Genomic DNA, 22,516 nt, shown 5'->3' with positions numbered 1-22,516 from the left:
CCCGTTCCCCACGGCGACAGACCCCCATCCCGACCCCCTCTACATGCTCCAGCTCCTTCTCGGCCATTCCAGCAGCAACCCGTTACCCCCCCCCCATTATTCCCTCTCCCCAAGCCTCCCCCCCCCCCCCCCCCCAAGCTAGGGCCCCCCCTAGCTGCGTAACCCCTTCCATTGTACTTCCGTAGGTCAGCCGGCTCCTGCTGACCCCGGCTGCTCCCGGCACCCCAATGACCCTCCCCAGTGTAACACAACCACCGCGCCCCCCCCCCCCCCCCCCCCACCACCCCCGCAGTGCCGGCCCTGCCCACTGCTCCTCCAGCGGGGGAGAGAAGCCCGCGCTTCCATGCCGAGCCCCGCCCCCCCCCGACCCAACACGCGGGAAAAGACGGGCACATGACCCAACAGGACTGCGAACCAGTCCCAAACTCTCAACCAGTGAAAAAAAAACAGACGTGACAAAACGCCCAAGTAAACAGATAACAGTCCCAAAAAGCGAAAAAACAGAACAGCAAAAAGACATCATCAAATAAAACCGATAAAAGCGAAAGGATACCAAGGAGGACAAAGCCTCCGGGCTGTGTACACCTTCCCCAGCCCCCAGTCCTCAGTTCAAGTCCAGCTTCTCTGCCTGGACGAAAGCCCAGGCCTCCTCCGGAGAGTCAAAGTAGAGCTGGCGGTCTTTATAAGTGACCCAGCGGCGTGCCGGCTGTAACAGGCCAAACTTGACCCCCTTCTTGTGGAGCACTGCCTTCGTCCGATTAAAACCAGCCCTTCTCTTTGCCACCTCCGCACTCCAGTCCTGGTAGATCCTGACCTCCGCATTCTCCCACTTACTACTCCTCTCCTTCTTCGCCCATCTCCGCACACACTCACAGTCGATGAAGCGGTGAAAATGGACCAGCACCGCCCGAGGTGGCTCGTTTGGCTTGGGTTTCCTCAGCAGCACCTGATGGGCACCCTCCAGCTGCAAGGGTCCCTGGAACGACCCCGTGCCCATTAGCGAGTTCAGCATCATAGTCACATAGGCCCCCAAATCCGAACCTTCCAGCCCCTCTGGGAGGCCTAGAATCCGTAGGTTCCTCCGACGGACGCAGTTCTCCATCTCCTCCATCCTCGCGGACCACTTCTTGTGGAGTGCCTCGTGCGACTCCACCTTCACTGCCAGGCCCAGGAGTCCATCCTCGCTCTCCGAGGCCTTTTGCCGAAACTCTCGGATCTCCGCACCCTGGGTCGTCTGGGTCGCCATGAGCTTGGCCAGGGAGGCCTTAAGCGGATCCAGGATCTCTGCCTTCAGCTCCCTGAAGGAGCGCTGAAGCAGCTCCTGCTGCTCCCGCGCCCACTGCTGCCACGCTGCTGATTCCCCGCCTGCCGCCATCTTGCCTTTCCTGCCTCGCACCTTTCTCTGCTCCAAAGCCGATTTTTTTGACCGCTCCGCTCCTGGTCCAGGCTATTCACCGACGGAGAATCTTAGTGGAAGTGTTCCCACACGGGGAAAAGTCCAACCAGTACTGCTGCAGGCCCTTAAAAGAGCCCAAAAGACCGAAAATAGCGGGAGCTACCGAACGTGCGGCTTAGCTCCGCATCACCGCAACCGGAAGAGAACCCTCAAGACTATTGACAGTCAGAGAGATCTAGGTGTACAGGTCTACAGGTCACTGAAAGGGGCAACACAGGTGGAGAAGGCAGTCAAGAAGGCATACGGCATGCTTGCCTTCATTGGTCGGGGCATTGAGTATAAAAATTGGCAAGTCATGTTACAGCTGTATAGAACCTTAGTTAGGCCACACTTGGAGTATAGAGTTCAATTCTGGTCGCCACACCACCAGAAGAATGTGGAGGCTTTGGAGAGGGTGCAGAAGAGATTTACCAGGATGTTGCCTGGTATGGAGGGCATTAGCTATGAGGAGAGTTTGAATAAACATGGTTTGTTCTCACTGAAACAAAGGAGGTTGAGGGGTGACCTGATGGAGGTCTGCAAAATTATGAGGGGCATCTAGACAGAGTGGATAGTCTGAGACTTTTTCCCAGGATAGAGGGGTCAATTACTAGGGGGTTTAATTACTAGGTTTAAGATGCGAGGGGCAAGGTTTAGAGGAGATGTACGAGGCAAGTTTTTTTACACAGAGGGTAGCAGGTGCCTGGAACTAGCTGCCGGAGGAGGTGGTGGAAAGAGGGACGATAGTGATGTTTAAGGGGCATCTTGATAAATACATGAATAGGATGGGAATAGAGGGATATGGACCCCGGAAGTGTAGAAGATTTTAGTTTAGACGGGCAGCATGGTCGGTGCAGGCTTGGAGGCCGAAGGGACTGTACCTGTGCTGTACTTTTCGTTGTTCTTTGTTCTTTGTTATGCCTGCTATGTCTGTAATTAAGGCATCGTAAAGATGAGATAATTATTCATTCCAACCAGTTACTTGGTTAGAGATAAAGGGCTAATGGAACACTCTATATTTTGGATGGATCCCTGGATCCATAGTCCTAGCTAAGCAGGTCATGAAACATAGTGGGATGTAGATGATGTAATTAATGGGAGCAGCCAGGTCTGCCTGTAGTTTTGCTAATGTTATAGGCTAGTTGACCAGCAGTTTGCCATAGGATTTGAGTCCGAGAAGACAGAAGTGTTCTTGATCTCCTCTTGAAAGGATCTCTCTCTAAAAGTATCTACAGAGATGGGCAAGTGACCTGTTTTGTTTACTTTATTCATAAGTGGCATTTGAACTCTGTTGGGTTGCTTACCTGGAATTAATAGCAGGTATAGATAGTAAGTTCAAGTTTTTCCTTTTATTTAAGAACTATTTAACTGATAATTATAAAGCGATTTCTTTGATATTAATGTGGTTCATTCTGCAATTAAATTAAAGTTTGTTTTAACATAAAGTGCAAAGGTCAGGGTCAGCACTCCTGGGATCCTTTCTTCACGGTTTTACAAATAGAAATATTGTTTGGGCTTCTCATCCTACTGGGGTCCTAATTTGCCTGACTGTCATTCGTGTTTTTCAATCAGCAATGTCGCAGTAATTCGAAAATTCACATGTGACAAAATACTACTGCTATTGCAGAGAGCTAACATAATGCCTTTTTGAAAGATCAACAACTTACTCTTGTAAAACAGCTTCAACTGAGAATAACATCCCAAAGTGGACATGAGCTTTATCAAAGGTTTGACACCAAGTCACATGAGAAGATATTAAGACAGGTGACCAAAAGTTTGGTCAGAGAGATAGAGTTTTGATGAGCGTAGTAAAGACAGAGGGAGTAGTGGGGAACCGGAGGTTTGTGGAGGAATTCCAAAGGTTTAGGACCTAAACAACTGAGGGCACAGCCAGCAATGGAAAAGCGATGGAAATCGAGGATGTGCAAGAGGTCAGAATCAGAGGGGCACTGAGATCTTGGAGGTTTTGTAGGACTTGAGGGGTTTACAGAGATGGGAAGGGATGAGGCCATGAAAGGATTTGAAAACCAGGATGAGAATTTATAAAGCGAGTTGTTGCTGGACAAAAAGCCAATGTAGTTCTTCGAGCACAGGAGTGAATAGGATGTGGTGGGAAAATTGATACAGCTCTGGATAAGCTCAGCTTTATGGAGAGTGCAAGAGCACACATAGAAACCACTGAACACTGAGCCAAGACAGCAATTAACAACAATAAATGCTTTGTTGGGGTCTTGTTGCCTTTGTTTGTTGCCTTATATTTGTACCAGCAGTAATTTGTGGGTATATTTACATCCCTGTATGGCGCAGCAGTCCTCATAGAGACTGAAAGCCAATTTGTCCATAAATGTTCCTTCTTTTCCATCTCTTTCCTCTCAGTCCAGGTTGTAAAATCATTCCAGATGGTTAGAATCACACTTGCCATCAAACCGCAAATGCTGAATATTCAAATCCATGGCTGCTCAACATGCTGCAGCAGGAAGTTTCAACAGGGGCTTAGTTGAAGAAAATAGAGCCTTAGGATACAAAACTGGTCAAAATAGCACAAAATGGGTGATAACAAATCTACAGTCTGCTCGGCACCTTGGCCAATTTTCTATCTCCTCGTGTAGTGCACAGAGAAATCTGCCAATTCATTACCACTTGTAATGTGCTGCTACTCAAGATCAATTTCACCTTGCTTATATTTACACTCATACCCTCAGAATTTCGCAAACTGTTCAATAGCCATAGAGCTAGGCAGACAAAACAGCCAGCTAACCAACAGCAAGATCCTACATACGACATTGGCAAAAATACTGAGTGGTGTGAGTTGACGGATAAATGTTGACGAGGACATTGGGAGGATGTTCCTCTCATGTTTACATAAAAGATCAGACAGGGCCTTAATTTAGCATCTTATCAGAAAAGCATGGCACAACAGTACCAACCTAGATCTTATACTCAAGTCATGGAGTGGTAGATAGATAGATAGAGAAATACAACACAGAACAGGCCCTTCGGCCCACAATGTTGTGCTGAACTTTTGTCCTAGGTTAATCATAGATTATCATAGAATTTTGGACACTAAGGGCAATTTAGCATGGCCAATCCACCCAACCTGCACATCTTTGGACTGTGGGAGGAAACCGGAGCACTCGGAGGAAACCCACGCACACACGGGGAGGATGTGCAGACTCCACACAGACAGTGACCCAAGCCGGAATCGAACCTGGGACCCTGGAGCTGTGAAGCAATTGTGCTATCCACAATGCTACCATGCTGCCCTTAAGAACAAATTAATCTACACTCCATTATTCTACCCTATCCAATAGCTGCTTGAAGGTCCCTAACGTTTCCGACTCAACTACTTCCACAGGCAGTGCATTCCATGCCCCCACTACTCTCTGAGTAAAGAACCTACCTCTGACATCCCTCCTATATCTTCCACCATTTAACTTAAATTTATGTGCCCTTGTAATGGTTTGTTCCACCCAGGGAAAAAGTCCCTGACTGTCTACTCTATCTATTCCCCTGATCATCTTATAAACCTCCATCAAGTCACCCCTCATCCTTCTCCGTTCTAATGAGAAAAGGCCGAGCACCCTCAACCTTTCCTCGTAAGACCTACTCTCCATTCCAGGCAACATCCTGGTAAATCTCCTTTGCATCTTTTCCAAAGCTTCTACATCCTTCCTAAAATGAGATGACCAGAACTGCACACAGTATTCCAAATGTGGCCTTACCAAGGTTTTGTACAGGTGCATCATCACCTCATGGCTCTTAAATTCAATCCCTCTGCTAATGAACGCTAGCACACCATAGGCCTTCTTCACAGCTCTATTCACTTGAGTGGCAACTTTCAAAGATCTATGAACATAGACCCCAAGATCTCTCTGCTCCTCTACATTGCCAAGAACCCTACCGTTAACCCTGTATTCCGCATTCATATTTGTCCTTCCCAAATGGACAACCTCACACTTGTCAGGGTTAAACTCCATCTGCCACTTCTCAGCCCAGCTCTGCATCTATCTATGTCTCTTTGCAGCCGACAACAGCCCTCCTCACTATCCATAACTCCACCAATCTTTCTTTTTTATTGGTTCTTTTTATTGGTTCATGGGATGTGGGTGTCGCCGGCTGGTCCAGCATTTGTTGACCATCCCTACTTGCCCTTGAACTGTTTGACTTGCCCTTTCAGAGGGTTTTTAAGAGTCAACCACATTGCTGTGGATCTGGAGTCACATGTAGGCCAAGCCAGGTAAGGAAGGCTGATTTCCTTCCCAAAAGGACATTAGTTTTTTTTCACAGAATTTACATGGAATTTACAGAAGGAGGCCATTCGGCCCATCGAGTCTACTTGGAAAGAGCACCTCATCCAAGCCCACACCTCCATCCTATCCCCATAACCCAGTAACCCTCAGGGCAATTTTGGGCACTGAGGACAATTTAGCATGGCTAATCCACCTAACCTGCACATCTTTGGACTGTGGGAGCAAACCAGAGCACACGGAGGAAACCCACGCACAGACTCCGCACAGATGGTGACCCAAGAAGGGAATCGAATCTGGGAACCTGGAGCTGTGAAGGAATTGTGCTAACCACTATGCCACCGTGCTGCCCTAGTGAACTAGATGCTTTTTTTAATGACAATTGGCAATGGTTTCATGGTCATCTGTTGATGTTTAATTCCAGATTTTTATTGAATTCAAATTTTATTATCTGCCGTAGTGGGATTTGAACCTGGGATCACTGGGCCTTGGGATCATTAGTCCAGTGACAATACCACTACACCACTGCCTGAATTCATCATCAGTAACCTAAGCTGACAAGTTATTTAAATTTACAAGCAGAAATGACAGCCCGCTCCATTGTGTGATTGCAATGGCTGACTATATCCAGGTGGAATATATCCTAGTCAGAACATGCAATATTTAAGCTCTTTCTGGAACTGCACAAGTGCCACGTAAACCTGCGTCATCTTCATGAAAGTTTATGTAGTGTCAGTTTTCCTTCCATACATCACACTGTCCCCTAAGAGGAGAAAACAGACTGATAGAGGATGAGAAATAAGAATGCAGAGGCTGTTGGGTGAAGCCAGCCAGGGTTAGCAAGTTCAATCAACAGGACTCCCGTTCAGCGGGAATTTTGTTTAGTCTTGTGTACTTCCATGTGAAGCCCAGGGACCACCATTTAGAGCTGGTGAATCAGTTTAATCCTTAACACACGGTGCTCCCAAGCACCAAAACAACCATAGCAACAAATTCAGTTCAAGTTTCCCCTGGATGTGGCATCATCAAAGTGTGAGGAAATGGGATAGTGGAAATCAATGTACTTTTTGGTGATCTGGGAACAGAATGGGATGAGGAGTTGTTGTGTATTCGCCAGTTTGATGTATACTTTATTATCTGTTTCCCTCTGAACAGTGCAGAGATCACACTAGTTCAAAATCTACAACAGGTTTATTTACAGTACATTAATATATCTCAACAAAAGGGTGGCACGGTGGTGCAGTGGTTAACTCTGAAAGGGCAAGCCACACAGTTCAAGGGCAATTAGGGATGAGCAGTGGTTAACACTGCTGCCTATGGCGCTGTGAACTGGGTTTGATCTCAGCCCTGGGCTACTGTCTGTGTGGAGTTTGCACATTCTCCTCGTGTCTGCGTGGGCCTCACCCCCACAACCCAAAGATATGCAGGTTAGGTGGATTGGCCAGTCTAAATTGCCCCTTAATTGAAAAAAAAATAATTGGGTGCTCTAAATTTATTTTTTTTAAATCTCGATTACAGAATTTCTACAGACATGTTCAGAATTCACGGGCTGACGATGAATTTGGGAACGCGATTGGATGGCGCAAAGGTTCCGACGCCAAATTCTCGGCGCGCGATGATTGGAAGCCAAATCGCAATTCTCCATCACCTCGACAGCGGCATCAATGTGGTCCAAACACACATACAGTCGACACCGTTTGCGTATCATTAGTGGACCTGACCCAGTACTCTCCAAGGCCTCCGCGGTTCTCTGCCTCTGATGGGCCGAGTTCCCAATGGCGCGATTCACTTGTGCTTTTACAAATCGTGAAACTGACGCTGTAGCTGCCAAGGGAGAGAGAGAGAGGGTACTGAAAGTGTCAAACATCGCCATAGATTGCTGACAGTTGTGTCGCTGGCCAGGAGGTGGGCTGTGGGGTCGGGTGGATCGGCACCATTGCCGCAGCCGGAAAGGCAGCCATGCAGCTGTGCACACCACTGACTGCCCACTGTGAACTTAGGACCACGGATCGTATAGGTGCCCCACCAGGCCACCCTCCCAGGTGTCCTTTGGCCCCAGCCGACCTATCAGCTGTATGTCAGGTCAGCAGGCCGTACATCCCACCGATTGGCTGATCAAATCAAACAGCATATTCCTTCAGTTGTTTGAGTACAGACCATACTTAACCAGCCCACATTTACAAAAGTCAAAACAATATGTCGACAGTTAAGTGAGATCCCACAACTGGGCAGCACTTGAATGAACAATCTTGGTGTGTTAATAGCTTCACTAACAACCAATTAAAGATGATCAGTCGATCTCGGAACCTGGCTCACAAATGCATGTGAGGAGCAACATATGTTGATAGGCAGCGGCCCATTCTCTGCAAACAAATAGAATATATTCAAGCCTTGTAGCTTTTTTTGAATTACCAGGGAGCTTGGGGAGCCTATAGTTCCCTGTTGCTTCCCCATGACTCAACCTGTCAGAATCAATTTTCTGGTCATTCAGCGCCCTTTTCCCTGTAGTATAAATTGTGTTTGTTTGAAAGTTAGCATGATGAGTGTAAGCTCTGTTGACATGTCTCTCTTCTCAGCAATATGACAAATTTCATCCAGGAGCTAAATTTAAAGGTGGTTTCTCTCTGAATCTGTGATAAATGATCCTGCCCTGTCCCAATTCCTATGTCTCAGTGTTGAAAAGGAAGATTTTCCTCACACATGGCAGGAAGTCAAATTCTTTGATTTATTCAAGTCAGGCTTGTCTGACCTTTCCACGTTTTGTTTTTTTCTCACTCAAGAGGCCAATGATCACATTTCGATACGATGAGGTTTCGCACTACAATGAACATGAACTTGAAGAAAAAAAGTCAATGCTTGCTTCCCTTGCTTGGGATGATTGCATGGAGCAATCAGCTGAGCAGCACTATCAGGAGGCACCACAATTTCATCTCATGTTCTCAGCCAGCCCAGCCAATATGTATTTGCAGATTTTGATATTTTATTTCAGCTTTTTTTTTTACAAAAATATGCCACTCTGCTTTTCCTGATGGCCTTCCCACCTGCTCTTCCATCTACTCCTTCGGGGGGCCTGGACCTGCACAGGAGGGTGAGAGAGAGCACCTGTTCCGAAAACTTCATGCTGCTTACTGCTCCTCCAATCAGAGATTAATTCTCTCCTGAATGTGCTGCTGATAGGCCTGTCAGTGGAAGAGAAAAGGCCTGTGATTGGAGGAGCAGTTCCTTGCAGATCTTTCATTCAACTTACCTGTAGTTTGAACATGCGCCTACAGGCCGGATACTGAGCCCTGCAGGCTGGGCATTGGTGAAGCCTGATTTAAGGGTTTTATCAAGTCTGAAGGGTGGATTTGATGACTGACGGTCAGCCATTCTTGAGCAAAAAGGCCCCAGCTACTCTGACCTGCAAGGTTCCAAACAAGCATTTGCCTCCCCCCGGCACCACTCCATCTGCTCTTTCCAAGCCTACAAAAATAATTCAAGAGCCTTCCCAATTCCTATAAAATTGGAAATCAGAGTCGTATTTGTGTCAGACCACTTGAGATAATGCCCATCAATCTACAATATTTTCTACCATATGACCATCCTCTTATGGGGGGTTCGGACCAACCTCCTAGTTGTTTCCTCATGAGATAAAGTGTCCATATTTGGTGGGCCTGGGTGGGGGTTGAGTCTGTGAATATGTGTGTTTGAGTCTCAGGGGATCAAAGATCTTGTTGAAGTTTAAATAAAACACATGCGCGATTTAACCGGAAAACAATCTATGGGCACGATCCTACAGCCATGCTGCGTCGCAACAGCAGCTCACTGCGGCGCTGCATGGCCGTTCAAAGCTAGGACACCCTGCTCACAGGATTTACCCAGCTCGCAACACCTCGCGGGATTCAGTGCAAGGGGCGGGATCACATTTTGGCAAATCTGCATATTAGAGCAAGGCAGGAAGCTCTAACGTGCAGATTCCTGAGGTACCTGAGGCTTTGAGATTCAATGCCTTTGCCTCCCAGTTTGGTACTGGTCCCCAAAAACGGTGGCTAGATGAAACCGCACACGTGGGGGTGTCTAAGGGGTTCGGAGGCCCCCAGCAGCATTCCCTTTGGGCAAGGTGGTGCCCTAGTGCTGCTGATGCCACCTGGATACCCTGGGACTGCCAGCCTGGCATGCGCACTGCTAGGGTGCCAAGTTATATTGCCAAGGTGCCAAACTGACATTTTTTGCATGTACGCAATTGGGTCGGGGTTGCCCAGTATGGGTATTGGGGGGTTGCAGGGGGGGTCCGGGGATCCTCTCACATTGCGTTCCGGCTGGGGGGAGGTCGGGGATTAGTTTGGGGAACTTGGAGATCAGGACGCCATTTAACAATGGCATCTTGATCTCTCGCTACAATGGGGAGTACTGGTGAGCGGAGGACCCCATTGTAAAAAACGGAGCTATGTGCAGCCTCAGCCACGTGTTACCAGGCCCGTTATTCAAAGCGCGATGCGTTGGATAATCATGTGTTTCTTGACACTGCGAGTGCCGGGAAACATGTGGCTATAAGCACTCATTAGGGGACGTTGTTCCCTTTTGGGAAGATCACGCCCTATGTCCGGTTTTGGACGTGTTTAACAGGGTGTTTCTCACCGGCTGTAGCACCAAGAAACGCCTCGCTATTCAATGGCAATTTACAGTTTCTTCTGGCCTCCTGGAGTTTCTCTCCGCTGAGGCGAGCCCAGCAGGAAAGGCTCCTCACAGATCAAAGCGTTATTTTGTCTAGCTGCACTGATATCCCCCCCCCCCACAGTTTTCAATCCCCCCCAACTTTGGGGAGGCCCCCAGGAACACCGCCTCACCCTCCCACCCCCCCCCCCCTCTCCCCCCATCCCCGGTAGGACCCCCGCGGATCCAATCCCTGGCAGTGCCAGCCTGGCACCCTGGCATTTCTAGCCTGGCAGCATTCCAGGCTGGCAATGCCAAGTTGCCCGGGTGCCGGAGGGAGTGTCAGAGTGCCACCCTGCCCTGTTCCTGACCACCCAGGGGTCTCCAAAGGCCTGCAAGACCCGGCCAGGTGCCATTACGACTGGTCCACATTTGTGGAAACCACTACTAAATGGCGCCCTGGCGCAGTTTCTCAGGCATGATAATTAGGCCCCAGGTGCCGGGAGAATCCCGTGATCGATTAATTAAGAGGCCTCTCGCAAGGTTCAATGGCCTCCAGTAAGTCGGCATGACAAGGCTTTGAAATCGCGCCCCACATCTCCAATTTTCCCTTCATCCATAAATTGCAATAACTCCTTAATTTCACCCAAAATCATCTACTTTCAATAAATCTATGCTGATTTGCCCTGACAATTGCATACATTGAGGATAACGTCTAATGTTTTTACGGTGAGAGACTTTCTGGTCTATAATACCCAGGACCAGCCCATCACCACCCAAGTGCCATCACCTCACCAGTACACACATTCTGCTGCACAATTAGTAATCATTCCTATAGAACCTCATGCTTTTGCGGACCATCCCTGGCCTCTCTGCATTTTCCCCTCCCTCATCTTATTCAAGACATTCCTTAAGGCTTAGCTCTATGACAAAGTTTTTGTGTTCCGGGGAGGGCTGGTCCTTTGGGGCAAAGGCCAGAAAGCCCCAGATTACTTACATTATAACATCTGAAGGACAGAACTCCATTGTTTGTGAAACATGGTGGGTCATCCTGAGGATATGAAAGGTGCATTCATTCACTTGGAAGGGTAAGGCATTCAAATATCAGTATCTACATTAATCGGTTCCTCCCACTTTAGCTTGCTAAAGAATTTTAGACAATAGTAACAAACATCTTCCGCTATATTAAACTCACATTAGAATATACAAAGTCACTTTAAAACAGTGAAAGGTACACCTTGAGTTCAATTTTCAGCCAAGTTAAAAAGGACAAGTCTAATTACTGCCATTGAACAGCGTTGACTGTATCTTTAAATTACCATTTCAAACTTGTGCTAAAACTGCACACACATAATCGACATATAAACTGTTCCACTAATCATCCTCAGACACTCCCACAAAACTGCTGAAAATCTTACTATTGAAGGGTCGCCTGTTGGTCCTGTTCCTCCAAGGCCTGCGCCGAATCCAGCGTAAACGGCGTGACACATCCATGTTTTTACGAAATAAGATAACTCACAGTGTAGAAGGTAACTATTTGTCCCAGGAACATCATGTGCTTTGTCAAAGCCAGCGTCGATATTTTTGATTCTGTTGAAAGCCACTTAAAATGGAACACAAGTTTGTACTTGCGAAGGACGTGCAGCATGTTTTGCAGCAGCGACACTAAATATTCATCTCTCCTGTCTCGTTCTTTATCTCAATGTTTTATGCATGAGGGCAGGATGTAATTTCTTCCATCAGTACTCCATAATTAGCCCTACTACCTACATCACGGAGAATCACCATTTGCTCTGGCTCAATACTGCAGCATGGAATGAACGCGAAATGTGATCTAAGCTAAATGAGTGTGCATACAAAAGGCACAACATAATGCTACCTTTCATCTTTGCCCTAGTGCATTCAGTGGTTTAAGACTACGCACAGTAAGTTCTGAGGGTTTTTTAAAGAGTAGAAAGGGAGGAAGCGTTTTCATTAGCAGGGGGCTCGGTAACCAGAGGGCAGCCGCTTAAGATAATATGCAAATGCAAAATTGTTATGATGTGGAACATGTATGACATGGAATGCACTGAGTGCTGTTTGAGTGCACAGAGTGTGAGGCAGGGAGTTTGATGAGTGAGGGAGTTTCCTGAAGAGGGGAACTATAAACTAATGAATTTAATTGACACAATAAAGATGGCAGGATAGGTGACGTATCATGGCTGCAGCATATGGGAGGTCTAAGATGTCACTGCATTCCATGGCAACCACATTTGTAGTCAGTGTCTGCGGCTTGAAGAGCTTAGGCTCAGGGTTGATGAGCTGGAGTCTGAAATATAAACATTGCGACGCAGCAGGGACACTGTTCCAGAAGGCAGTCACACTCCTGGGGGTAGCGCCATCTGATTTTGTCAGTGATCAGATGCAGGAAGGTGTGACAGTGAGTCAGTCAGGTAAGGCGACCACAAAGTTAGGAGTGGAAGAGCCTCAACCCTCGCAATTGAGCAACACACTCTAGGTTCTTGCAGCTTGTATGGACAAGCACGAGGGCTGTTGTGGTTGAGAAGACTGACCATGGTACAGAAGCCATTCAAGTGGAGTTAAAAGAAATGTAGTGGTAAGAGGGGACAGTATAGTGAGGAGGATATACAGTGTTCTCTGCAGTTGAGAGTGCGAATCCAGAAGACTGCGTTGCCTGCCTGGTGCCAAGGTTTTGGATATCTGCGCAGGGCTGAAGAGGAACTTGCAGCAGGAGGGGGAGGATTCCGTTGTCATGGTCCATCTAGGTACCAATGATTGCACTGGGAGTATGAGGCGCTAGGCACTAAATTAAACAGCAGAACCTCAAAGGTAATAATCTCTGGATTATATGTACATTGGGGGCACAGGATCATGTCGGGAAGACTGAGTAAATTAAAGGGAAATGGTAGGGGAATAGATCAAGGTAGCAATAAAGTTACTGATAATCAGAATACGGCAGGAAGGGATAGCGATTGCAAACTTAAGAATGTGCCAGCGGATATGGCCAGTGTTTCCAAAAAGATTTTAAAAACTGAAATTAAGGGCTCTGTATTTCAATGGTCAAAGCATTCACAATAAAACAGATGAATTGTCAGTTCAAATAGAAATTCATATGTATGGCCTGATAGCCATTACAGACACATGAGTATACAATGACTTTCAGCAACGGAAGAAAGCTGGAAAAGGGTGGCGGGGTAGCCCTGTTAATTAAAAAGGGCATTAGAACTATAGTGAGATATGTCCTTATTTCCAAAGTTCAAGATGTAGAATGGTTTGGGTGGAACTAAGAAACAGCAAGGGGTAGAAAATATTGGTGAGAGTTGTTTATCACCCACCAAACAGGGATGATGTAAACCACACTATAAATCATGAAATTAGAGAATGTGTAACAAGGGCAATCCAATAATCACGGTGACTTCAATCTACATAAAGACTGGGTGAACTTAATTAGTACTAATGTTCTGGAGGAGAATTCTTGGAATATATGCAAGATGTTTGTCTACAGCAGTACACTGAAGAAACAAACATTGAATGGGCTATTTTAGATCTCGTACTGTGCAAGGAAAAGGGGCTAAATGATGATCTTATGTTAAAAGAGCCATTAGGGAAGAGTGATCATAATATTATAGAATTTTACATTAAGTTTAAAAGTTCATAAGTTCGTAAGATACAGAAGCAGAATTAAGCCATTCAGCCCGTCGAGTCTGCTACAGCATTCTATCATGGTGATATGTTCTTCATCTGCTACCTACAATGTTACAGGCCAAGAGATGGATTGCAAAATCAGCCAGAGCATCTCCTCCCTCGAACACATGACCTATGAGCGGGAGTAGGCAATTTAGCTTCCCGAGCCTAACACCCCCCAATGTGATCATGGCTGATCCCGTCCTGACCTCAACTCCACCATCCTGCCCATTCTCCATAACCCTTCAACCCATTACCAATTAAAAATCTGTCTAACTCTTTCTTAAATTTACTCACTGCGTCCACCGTACTCTGGGTAGTGAATTCCACAGATTCACAACCCTTTGGGGAAGTTGTTTTACTTCAAAATGATGCAGTTCAATCAGAAACTAGCGTCTCAACAAAGAAAACTAATAATAATCTTTGTCACAAGTAGGCGAGCATTAATATTGCAATGAAGTTACTGTGAAAAGCCCCTAGTCGCCACATTCTAGTGCCTGTTCGGGTACACAGAGGGAGAATTCAGAATGTCCAAATTACCTAATAGCATGTCTTTCGGGTCTTGTGGGAGTAAACCAGATCACCCGGAGGAAGTCCACGCAGACAGGGGGGAGAACATGCAGACTCCGCACAGATAGTGACCCAAGCCAGGAATCGAGCCTAGGACCCTGGTGCTGTGAAGCCAGAGCGCTAACCACTATGCTACCATGCTGCCCACAATGAATGAATGAGAGTAAGCTTGGCTATGGTGAATTGGGAATGTACATTATAAGGTGTGATGGTAGAAAGGCAATGGCTAACACTTAAAGAAATAATACATAGTTTACAATAAAAATATGTTAATTTAATGCACAAAGCCCAGCAAGTGACTCGCAAAAGAAATAAAGGATTGTATTCGACCAAACGATGGCACGTAAAAAGTTCTCCAAAAATGGTTAGAATAGAATTGGGATTTACAATTCTGCAAAAGAAGACCAAGAAAACGATTAAGGAAGGGAACGACTAAACTAGTGAGAAACATAAAAGGACTTTAAGTGCATACAACGGAAAAGATTAGCAAAAACAAATGAGTGTCCATTACAAGTGGAGTCAGGAGAATTTATAATCGGGGAAAAAAGGAATGGCAGAGAAACTAAACCTTTATTATATATGTCTGTCTTCATGGAGGAAAGTATGAAAACCGCCCAGAAATAATGGAGAATCAAGGGACTAGTGTAAATTAGCAAGATTTTAATATTAGTTTTTAAAAAGTACTAATTAATTTTTTTTTAAATAATCTTTATTGTCACAAGTAGGCTTACATTAACACTGCAATGAAGTTACTGTGAAAAGCCTCCAGTCGCCACATGCCGGCACCTATTCGGGTAGTCAGAGAGAGAATTCAGATTGTCCAAATTATCTAACAGCACGTCTACAGCAATTAATGGGACTTAAAGTAGATAGATCTCCTGGACCTGATGAGCTACATCCCAGGGTGTTGAAAGTGATGACTGTAGAGATAATAGATGCATTGATGGACAACTTTCAAACTTCTATAGGCTCTATAGAATCTATAGTGCAATGGGAAACATCTCGCTACACGCGACTGCAACGGGACTCTCCGTAGGTCAGATAGGCTTCAGATGGTTTCACAGGTCGGCGCAACATCGAGGGCCGAAGGGCCCGTACTGCGCTGTAGTGTTCTATGTTGTATGTTCTCTTCATTAAATTGTGCCCATCATATTTTTAAGTTTGCAGATGACGCAAAACTAGGTGGAAGTGTGAGTTGTGAGGAGGAAGCAAAGATATTCCAAGAGGATTTGGAGACACTAAGTGAGTGGGGAAAAAATTGGTAGATGGAATACAAGAATACAATGTGGAGAAATGTGTGGTTATCCATTTTGATAGGAAAAACAGATATACAGAGTATTTTTTAAATAATGAGAGGAAGGGAAGTGTTGAACTCCAAAGTGACTTGGGTGTCCTTGTTCATGAGCCACTAAAAGCAAACATGTCGGTACAGCAAGCAATTATGGAGGTAAATGGTATGTTGGCCTTTATTAGCAGTATAGGAGTGAAGATATCGCAATTATGTAAACCCTTGGTGAGACCACACCTGAGTATTGTGTACAGTTTTGGTCCCCTTACCTAAGGAACAATATAGAGGTGATGCAACACAGGTTCACCAAACCAATTCCTGGGATGAAAGGATTTCACCTGCCTGGGGCTCAATAACCAGGTCACTCAGTCTTAGACTAAGGGATAGGCCATTTAGGAAAAAGAGTAAAATCTTCACTCAGAGGTGGGGTGGTGAATATTTGGAATTCTTTGGCCAAGAGAACTGGGGAAGCTCTGTCACTGTGTATGTCCATGGTTGAGATCAATAGATTCCTATATATTAAAAAGATCATGGGATACTCCCCGTGTGTGCGTGGGTTTCCTCCGGGTGCTCCGGTTTCCTCCCACAGTCCAAAGATGTGCGGGTTAGGTGGATTGGCCATGCTAAATTGCCCGTAGTGTCCTAATAGTAAGGTTAAGGGGGGGAGTTGTTGGGTTACGGGTATAGGGTAGATACATGGGTTTGAGTAGGGTGATCATTGCTCGGCACAACATCGAGGGCCGAAGGGCCTGTTCTGTTCTGTACTGTTCTATGTTCTATGTTCTATACAGGGATAATGCGGGACGATGGTGTTGAAGTAGAAGGTCAGCCATGATCTCATTAGACATCATTGCAGAGTGAGTTCAAAGGGCTGAATGGCCTACTCTTGCTCCTATTTCATATGTTCTTCCCCGGTATGGAATGCCTGAAAAGCTGGTTGATCTAGAATCACAAATAATGTTCAAAAAGGAATGGGATAAATACTCGAAAAGGAAGAAGTTGAAGTTCTATGGGAAAAGGAGAGGAGAATGGAATTAATTAGATCGCTGTTTCAGAGAACTGATGCATTAAATAGGTTGAATAGATTTCTGTGCTATATGACTCCATGTTTCTTTGGTTCACTTAGCAACTGAATAACTAAACTTAGGAGATGCAGCTTCAGTCAGAGTATTATGGGAACACCAAAGTATAACATGGAGTTCACCTGACCCACTTGTAGGGGTCACTGCTGAATGGTGCTCGGGTCTCCTCGGCAAAGCTGCAAATGCCAGTTGGCCATTCAAAATGGCGTCGGCATGGCTAAGTGTTTGTTTTTAACTGACTTAACAATGCGATACTGGGTCCCGACCATTATGGAGCCTTGGGGTGTTTTCCCCCAGTCAAGCCCACAATTAGAACTTTTTTCAGCAGGGAGGAGGTGAACACAGAGATGAGGTCACCATTTTTAAAGGGCACCTGATAGAAATTGACTTTTCTAATCAGCTATAACCATGAGAGTAAGGCAGTGTTCTTCAAACTTTTTTCCGGGGACCCATTTTTAGCAACTGGCCAACCTTCGGACCCAACCCGGCCGCCCTTTGCAACCCACACTGGCCAACCTTTGCGACCCAAGCCAGCCGACCTTCGCGACCCACGCCGGCCGACCTGTGTGACCCATCATTTTCCCTTACCTTGTTTGCTGCTGACAAAAATGGAAGAAATGGTTTTAGGTCCCTTTGGCCCTCATACACGCTCCTCCAATAGAACCTGTTGGATGAAGGTGAAGGCTTCTGGTGTCGGAAAGTGTGGAGTCTCCATCTGTCCAAAGTTCTGCATTTTTTTTCTGTAAATTTTATCAACTAATCCTCCCTCCGAACTTGTAAAAAAAATAAAAATAAAATGAGTAAAATAAATGAAATAAATGAATAAACACCACCCCCCATCCACCCCCCCCCCCCCCCCCCCCGAACTTGTAAAACAAAAAGGTGCAACCGTTTAAAAAAATAGTGGCCACACTGCGCATGCGTCCCCGATCATCGTGCACGCATGCGCAATGCGGCCGATTTTTTTTAACATGTTCACGGCCGCTTGCAGCCTGCATTATGAAAAACCGGCTGCTGCGCGAGGATTTGCACGATCGGGAGTGCCGCGGACAACGGCCCTACGACCCTACCGACACCCACCCGCGGGTCGCACCCCCGACTTTGAAGAACACTGGAGTAAGGGAAGATGATAGAGGTTTAATTGCGAACTCATTAAGAATAATTAACTACAATCATATTAAGCATTACTTCAGTGCAACAATAGTTGGGAATCCACTAAGGGTTAATCCAGATAATACTCTTTAATTTTTAGGTTTCACATTTTGCAAGTTGCTTGAGACTGCAAGGCCAGTGACGTCAACTAGCTAAAAGGCCCCATCGTATGGTAAAAACTGGGCGGCTGTCCAGTACAAGTAGTCGCATTTCTATAGTAACAGCCAGTCAAGGACTGATAATTTCATAATGAAAACTGTGTTTTTCTAATTAAATTGGCAAGCAATGGAATGGGAAATTGGCACCAATTGACACCAATATATTTAAATACATATATCTCTTAAATTGATAGACAGACTGTTTGGCCGAATTGAGTGAATTATAAATTAGTTCAAGCCAATCAGAAATAAAAAGAAGCCAGACCTTAAGATAATAATCTCCTTAAGAATCACTTACTGGGATGGAAAAACTCATTCTGAAACCACCCTATCTAAATTCCTGAAACCTATTTCTTTGCTACTTGCTTTTGCTAATTGCCATCTTTCTTTTGCTTAAATCATTTAGTTATGTTATCCTGTGTATTATGATTTGAAGAATTACCACGACCTGTAATTGAATGAAAGCTCAACTACTGTATTCGCTAAAGACAATCAATCTGACTAGCTTGCTAAAGGGCTAGTCAGAATTTTCTAAATGTTGTATTGAAAATAAAGTTACCAGTGGCATAGCTGACAAATAAAGTACAAGTGGACTTTGCCAAAAAGCACAGACTTGACCTCTGTTATCTGGGAACTGAAAAGGAATAATGGATATCCAGGGTTCCGAATAAACACAGAGATCCATCAGTACCCCAATCTCTAAGTAAGCTTGAGTGTCCCACACACCCTCACCCACGGACAATGTCACTTTCACACAAAGGGGCATTACCTCACATCCCCCAAGTGAGGATACCCCACTATGGGGTCCCTGAGAGCCTCCCTTTTCAGGCCTCTCCACCCCTGCGTTCATCCCCCCCTTTAAGGACCCCACTATTCATCCCCCAACCTTTATGAGGCTGCTTCATACCTGCCCTTCACCGCCCCCCAACCACCATTCATAACCCTCTTCATTCCCATTTTATGGGGATGGCCCCCTTCAGGCCCAGACTCTTCACAGTGCCACACTGGCATGGCCACCTGGACACTCTGGCAGTCCTTTGCACTGTAGCACAGTGGTTAGCACTGTTGCTTCCCAGCACCAGGAGCCCGGGTTCGATTCCCAGCTTCAGTCACTGTCTGTGCAGAGTCTGCGTGTTTTCCCTGTGTCTGCGTGGGTTTCCACCGGGTTCTCCGGTTTCCTCCCACAAGTCCCGAAAGACGTGCTTGTTACGTGAATTGGACATTCTGAATTCTCCCTCAGTGTACCCGAACAGGCATTGGAATGTGGTGACTCGGGGATTTTGACAGTAACTTCATTGCAGTGATAATTTAAGCCTACTTGGGACACTAATAAAGATTATTATTATTATTATTACCATGGCAGTGCCACCCATGCACTTTGGTAGTTAGTACAGGGGGGCAGTGCCAAGGTGCCCGGGTGCCAGAGGGAGAGCCTGGAGTCCACCTTGTCCTGTCCCTGACCATCCAGAGGTCTCCAAAGGCTTGGGAAACCCCCCCCCAGATGCTGTTAAGTTTGTGTGGACCAATACCAAACAGCGCCTTGTCCAGGCTTTGCTAGTGAGGCGATTAGTTCCCAGGCCCAGAAGAATCCGGCACAAGCATATTTAAATGACCCTAATGGGCTCAGATGAATTTGAATGAATCTCGTGAAACATTGCGAATGTCGTGAATTCTGCAAATTACTGCGGATTCTAGAATCTGAAACAAAAGCAGAAAATAGTGGACAATCTGAGCAGGTCTGACAGCATCTGTAGAGGGGAAAGGGGGCTAACGTTCCGTGTGTGGATGTCTCTTTGTGCCTGCCTGTCTGTGATTGCTGTAAAGGCAAGTTCAACTCTGACTTTATCAAACCTGCTGATAAAAGTGCTGCTGACATTGTCTGGCATGCTGACCTCTACCTCGCAGAGGCTGGGCACCAACTCCCAGACACTTCTTCCTACCTCCTTTTGGACCATGGCCCCACTACCGTACATCCAGTCATCACTGTAGGACTGTGAGGGTAGCACGGTGGCACAGTGGTTAGCACTGGGACTACGCCGCTGATGACCTGGGTTCGAATCCCGGCCCTGGGTCACTATCCCTATGGAGCTTGCGCATCCTCCCCGTGTCTGCGTGGGTTTCATCCTCACAACCCAAAGATGTGCAGGTTAGGTGGATTGGCCACGCTAAATTGCACCTTAATTGGAAAAATAATAATTGGGTACTCTAAAAAAAATTTTTTAAAATCATTGTAGGACTGTCGCTGACCCTCATCTCCTCTGGAGATCTTCCCTCCATATATTCCAACCAGATTATCCCTGAACCTCTATGACCAACTTCTACATCTTTCCTAAAATCCACATATAGCACTGTCCCGGTAGACCCATCATCGTTTCACCTTTCTCCTGCCTCGCTGAGCCCATTTCTTCCGACCTTGACTCCATCTTCTCTCCCCATGCCCAATCTCTTGCCACCTACATTCTTCTGACACACTACATTATTTCAATAATTCCCACATCCCTGGCCCTAACCGCCGCCTCTTCACTATGGATGTCCAATCCCTCCACACCACCATCCCCCAGCAAGATGGTCTGAGGGTTCTCTGCTTCTCCATCCACCACCACGCTCCTCCACCTGGCTGAACTTCTTCTCTCATTGAACAATTTCTCTTTTAACTTGGCTCACTTGCTCCAAATAAAAGGTGTGGCTATGGGCTCCCGCATGGGTCTTGGTTATACCTCATCTTTTTGTGGGGTGGGTGGAACATTCCCTTTTTCCAGTAATACACAGGCCCTCTCTTTCTCCAGTACACTATTTACTATATCGGTGCCACTTCCTGCTCTCAACTGGAACTGAAAAATGTCAGCAATTTTGCCTCCAATTTCCACCCTTCTCTCACCTTCACGTCATCCATCTCCAACATTTTCATTCCCAACTCCTCTGTCTCTATTTCCGGGGATAGACCATCAACGGATATTCATCACCAGCTCACTGACTCCAACAGATACCTCAACCGTAGCTCCACACTACTTTCTGTAAGAACTCCATTCCATGGAATTTGTGGAATGTTTAAGAAATGTTTTTTTGGAGCAGCTTGGGGTAGAGCCCACTAGGGAACAGGCAATTCTGGATTTGGTGATGTGCAATGAGGCAAACTTGATTAGGGAGTTTAAGGTGAAGGAACCCTTAGGGAGCAGTGACAACAATACGATAGGATTTACCCTGCAGTTTGAGATGGAGAAGCTGGAATCAGATGTAATGATATTACAATTAAATAAAGGTAACTACAAAGACGTGAGGGAGGAGCTGGCCAGAGTTTATTGGAAAAGGAGCCTAGCAGGGAAGTCAGGTGAACAGCAATGGCAGGGATTTTTGGGGGTTATTCGGGAGGCCCGACAGAAATTTATCCCGAGGAGGAAACATGCTAAGGGGAGGACAAGGTATCCATGGTTGACGAGGGAAGTCAAGGACAGCATAAAAGAAAAAGAAAAAGCATACAAAGTGGCAAGGAATAGTGAGGAGCCAGAGGATTGGGAATCATTTAAAAGTGAGCAGTGGACAACTGCAAAAGCAATAAGAGGAGAAGATGAAATGAGTGCGATGGTAGTAATATAAAAGAAGATAGGATGAGTTTTTTTCAATCTATAAAAGGCAAAAGAGAGACAAAAGTAGACATTGGACCACTAGAAAATGTGGCTGGAGAAGTAATAATAGGAAACAAAGAAATGGCAGACGAACTACTTTGCGTAAGTCTTCACGGTGGAAGATACCAATGGGATGCCAGAGCTCCAGGAGAATCAGGGGGCAGAGATGAGTGCAGTGGCCATCACTAAGGAGAACGTTCTGGAGAAGCTGAAAGGTCTGAAGGTGGATAAATCACCTGGCCCGGATGGACTACACCCCAGGATAGCTTCTTTTAGATTGTGAGCAGATTGTGGAGGCATTGGTGGTGATCTTTCAGAAATCACTGGAGGACTGGAAAGTGGCTAATGTAACACCACTGTTTAAGAAGGGAGGGACACAGAAGACGGGAAATTATAGGCCGGTTAGCCTGACTTCGGTCAGTGGTTAGATTTTAGAGTCCATCATTAAAGACAAGATCGCGGAGTACTTGGAAGTGCATGGTAAAATAGGACTGAGTCAGCACGGCTTTGTCAAAGGGAGGTCATGTCTGACAAATCTGTTAGAGTTCTTTGAGAAGGTAACAAGGAAGTTAGACAAAGGAAAACCAGTGGGCGTTATTTATTTAGATTTCCAGAAGTCCTTTGACAAGGTGCCGTAGAGAAGAC

At 46.0% G+C, this 22,516-nt stretch overlaps 1 protein-coding gene across 2 annotated transcripts in view; it reads right to left on the bottom strand.

Moving 5' to 3' along the window:
- ripor2 (RHO family interacting cell polarization regulator 2) overlaps positions 1 to 11,922 on the bottom strand; it is a 310,961-nt gene extending 299,039 nt beyond the window's left edge. Inside the window, exon 1 of one of the 2 annotated variants that reach the window (XM_038797027.1) lies at positions 11,733 to 11,922. In XM_038797027.1, the coding sequence (XP_038652955.1) occupies positions 11,733 to 11,808 (76 nt within the window). In that variant the 5' untranslated portion in view covers positions 11,809 to 11,922. The remainder of the gene's footprint in view (positions 1 to 11,732) is intronic. The other variant, XM_038797033.1, reaches the window with a different exon arrangement.
- Positions 11,923 to 22,516: the final 10,594 nt, after the last annotated feature.

This window comes from Scyliorhinus canicula, chromosome 5 (genome assembly GCF_902713615.1).
Source record: "Scyliorhinus canicula chromosome 5, sScyCan1.1, whole genome shotgun sequence".
Classification (NCBI taxonomy): Eukaryota; Metazoa; Chordata; class Chondrichthyes; order Carcharhiniformes; family Scyliorhinidae; genus Scyliorhinus; species Scyliorhinus canicula.
Note: the sequence above shows the minus strand (reverse complement) of the source record. Positions and strands in the feature narration are given on the sequence as shown.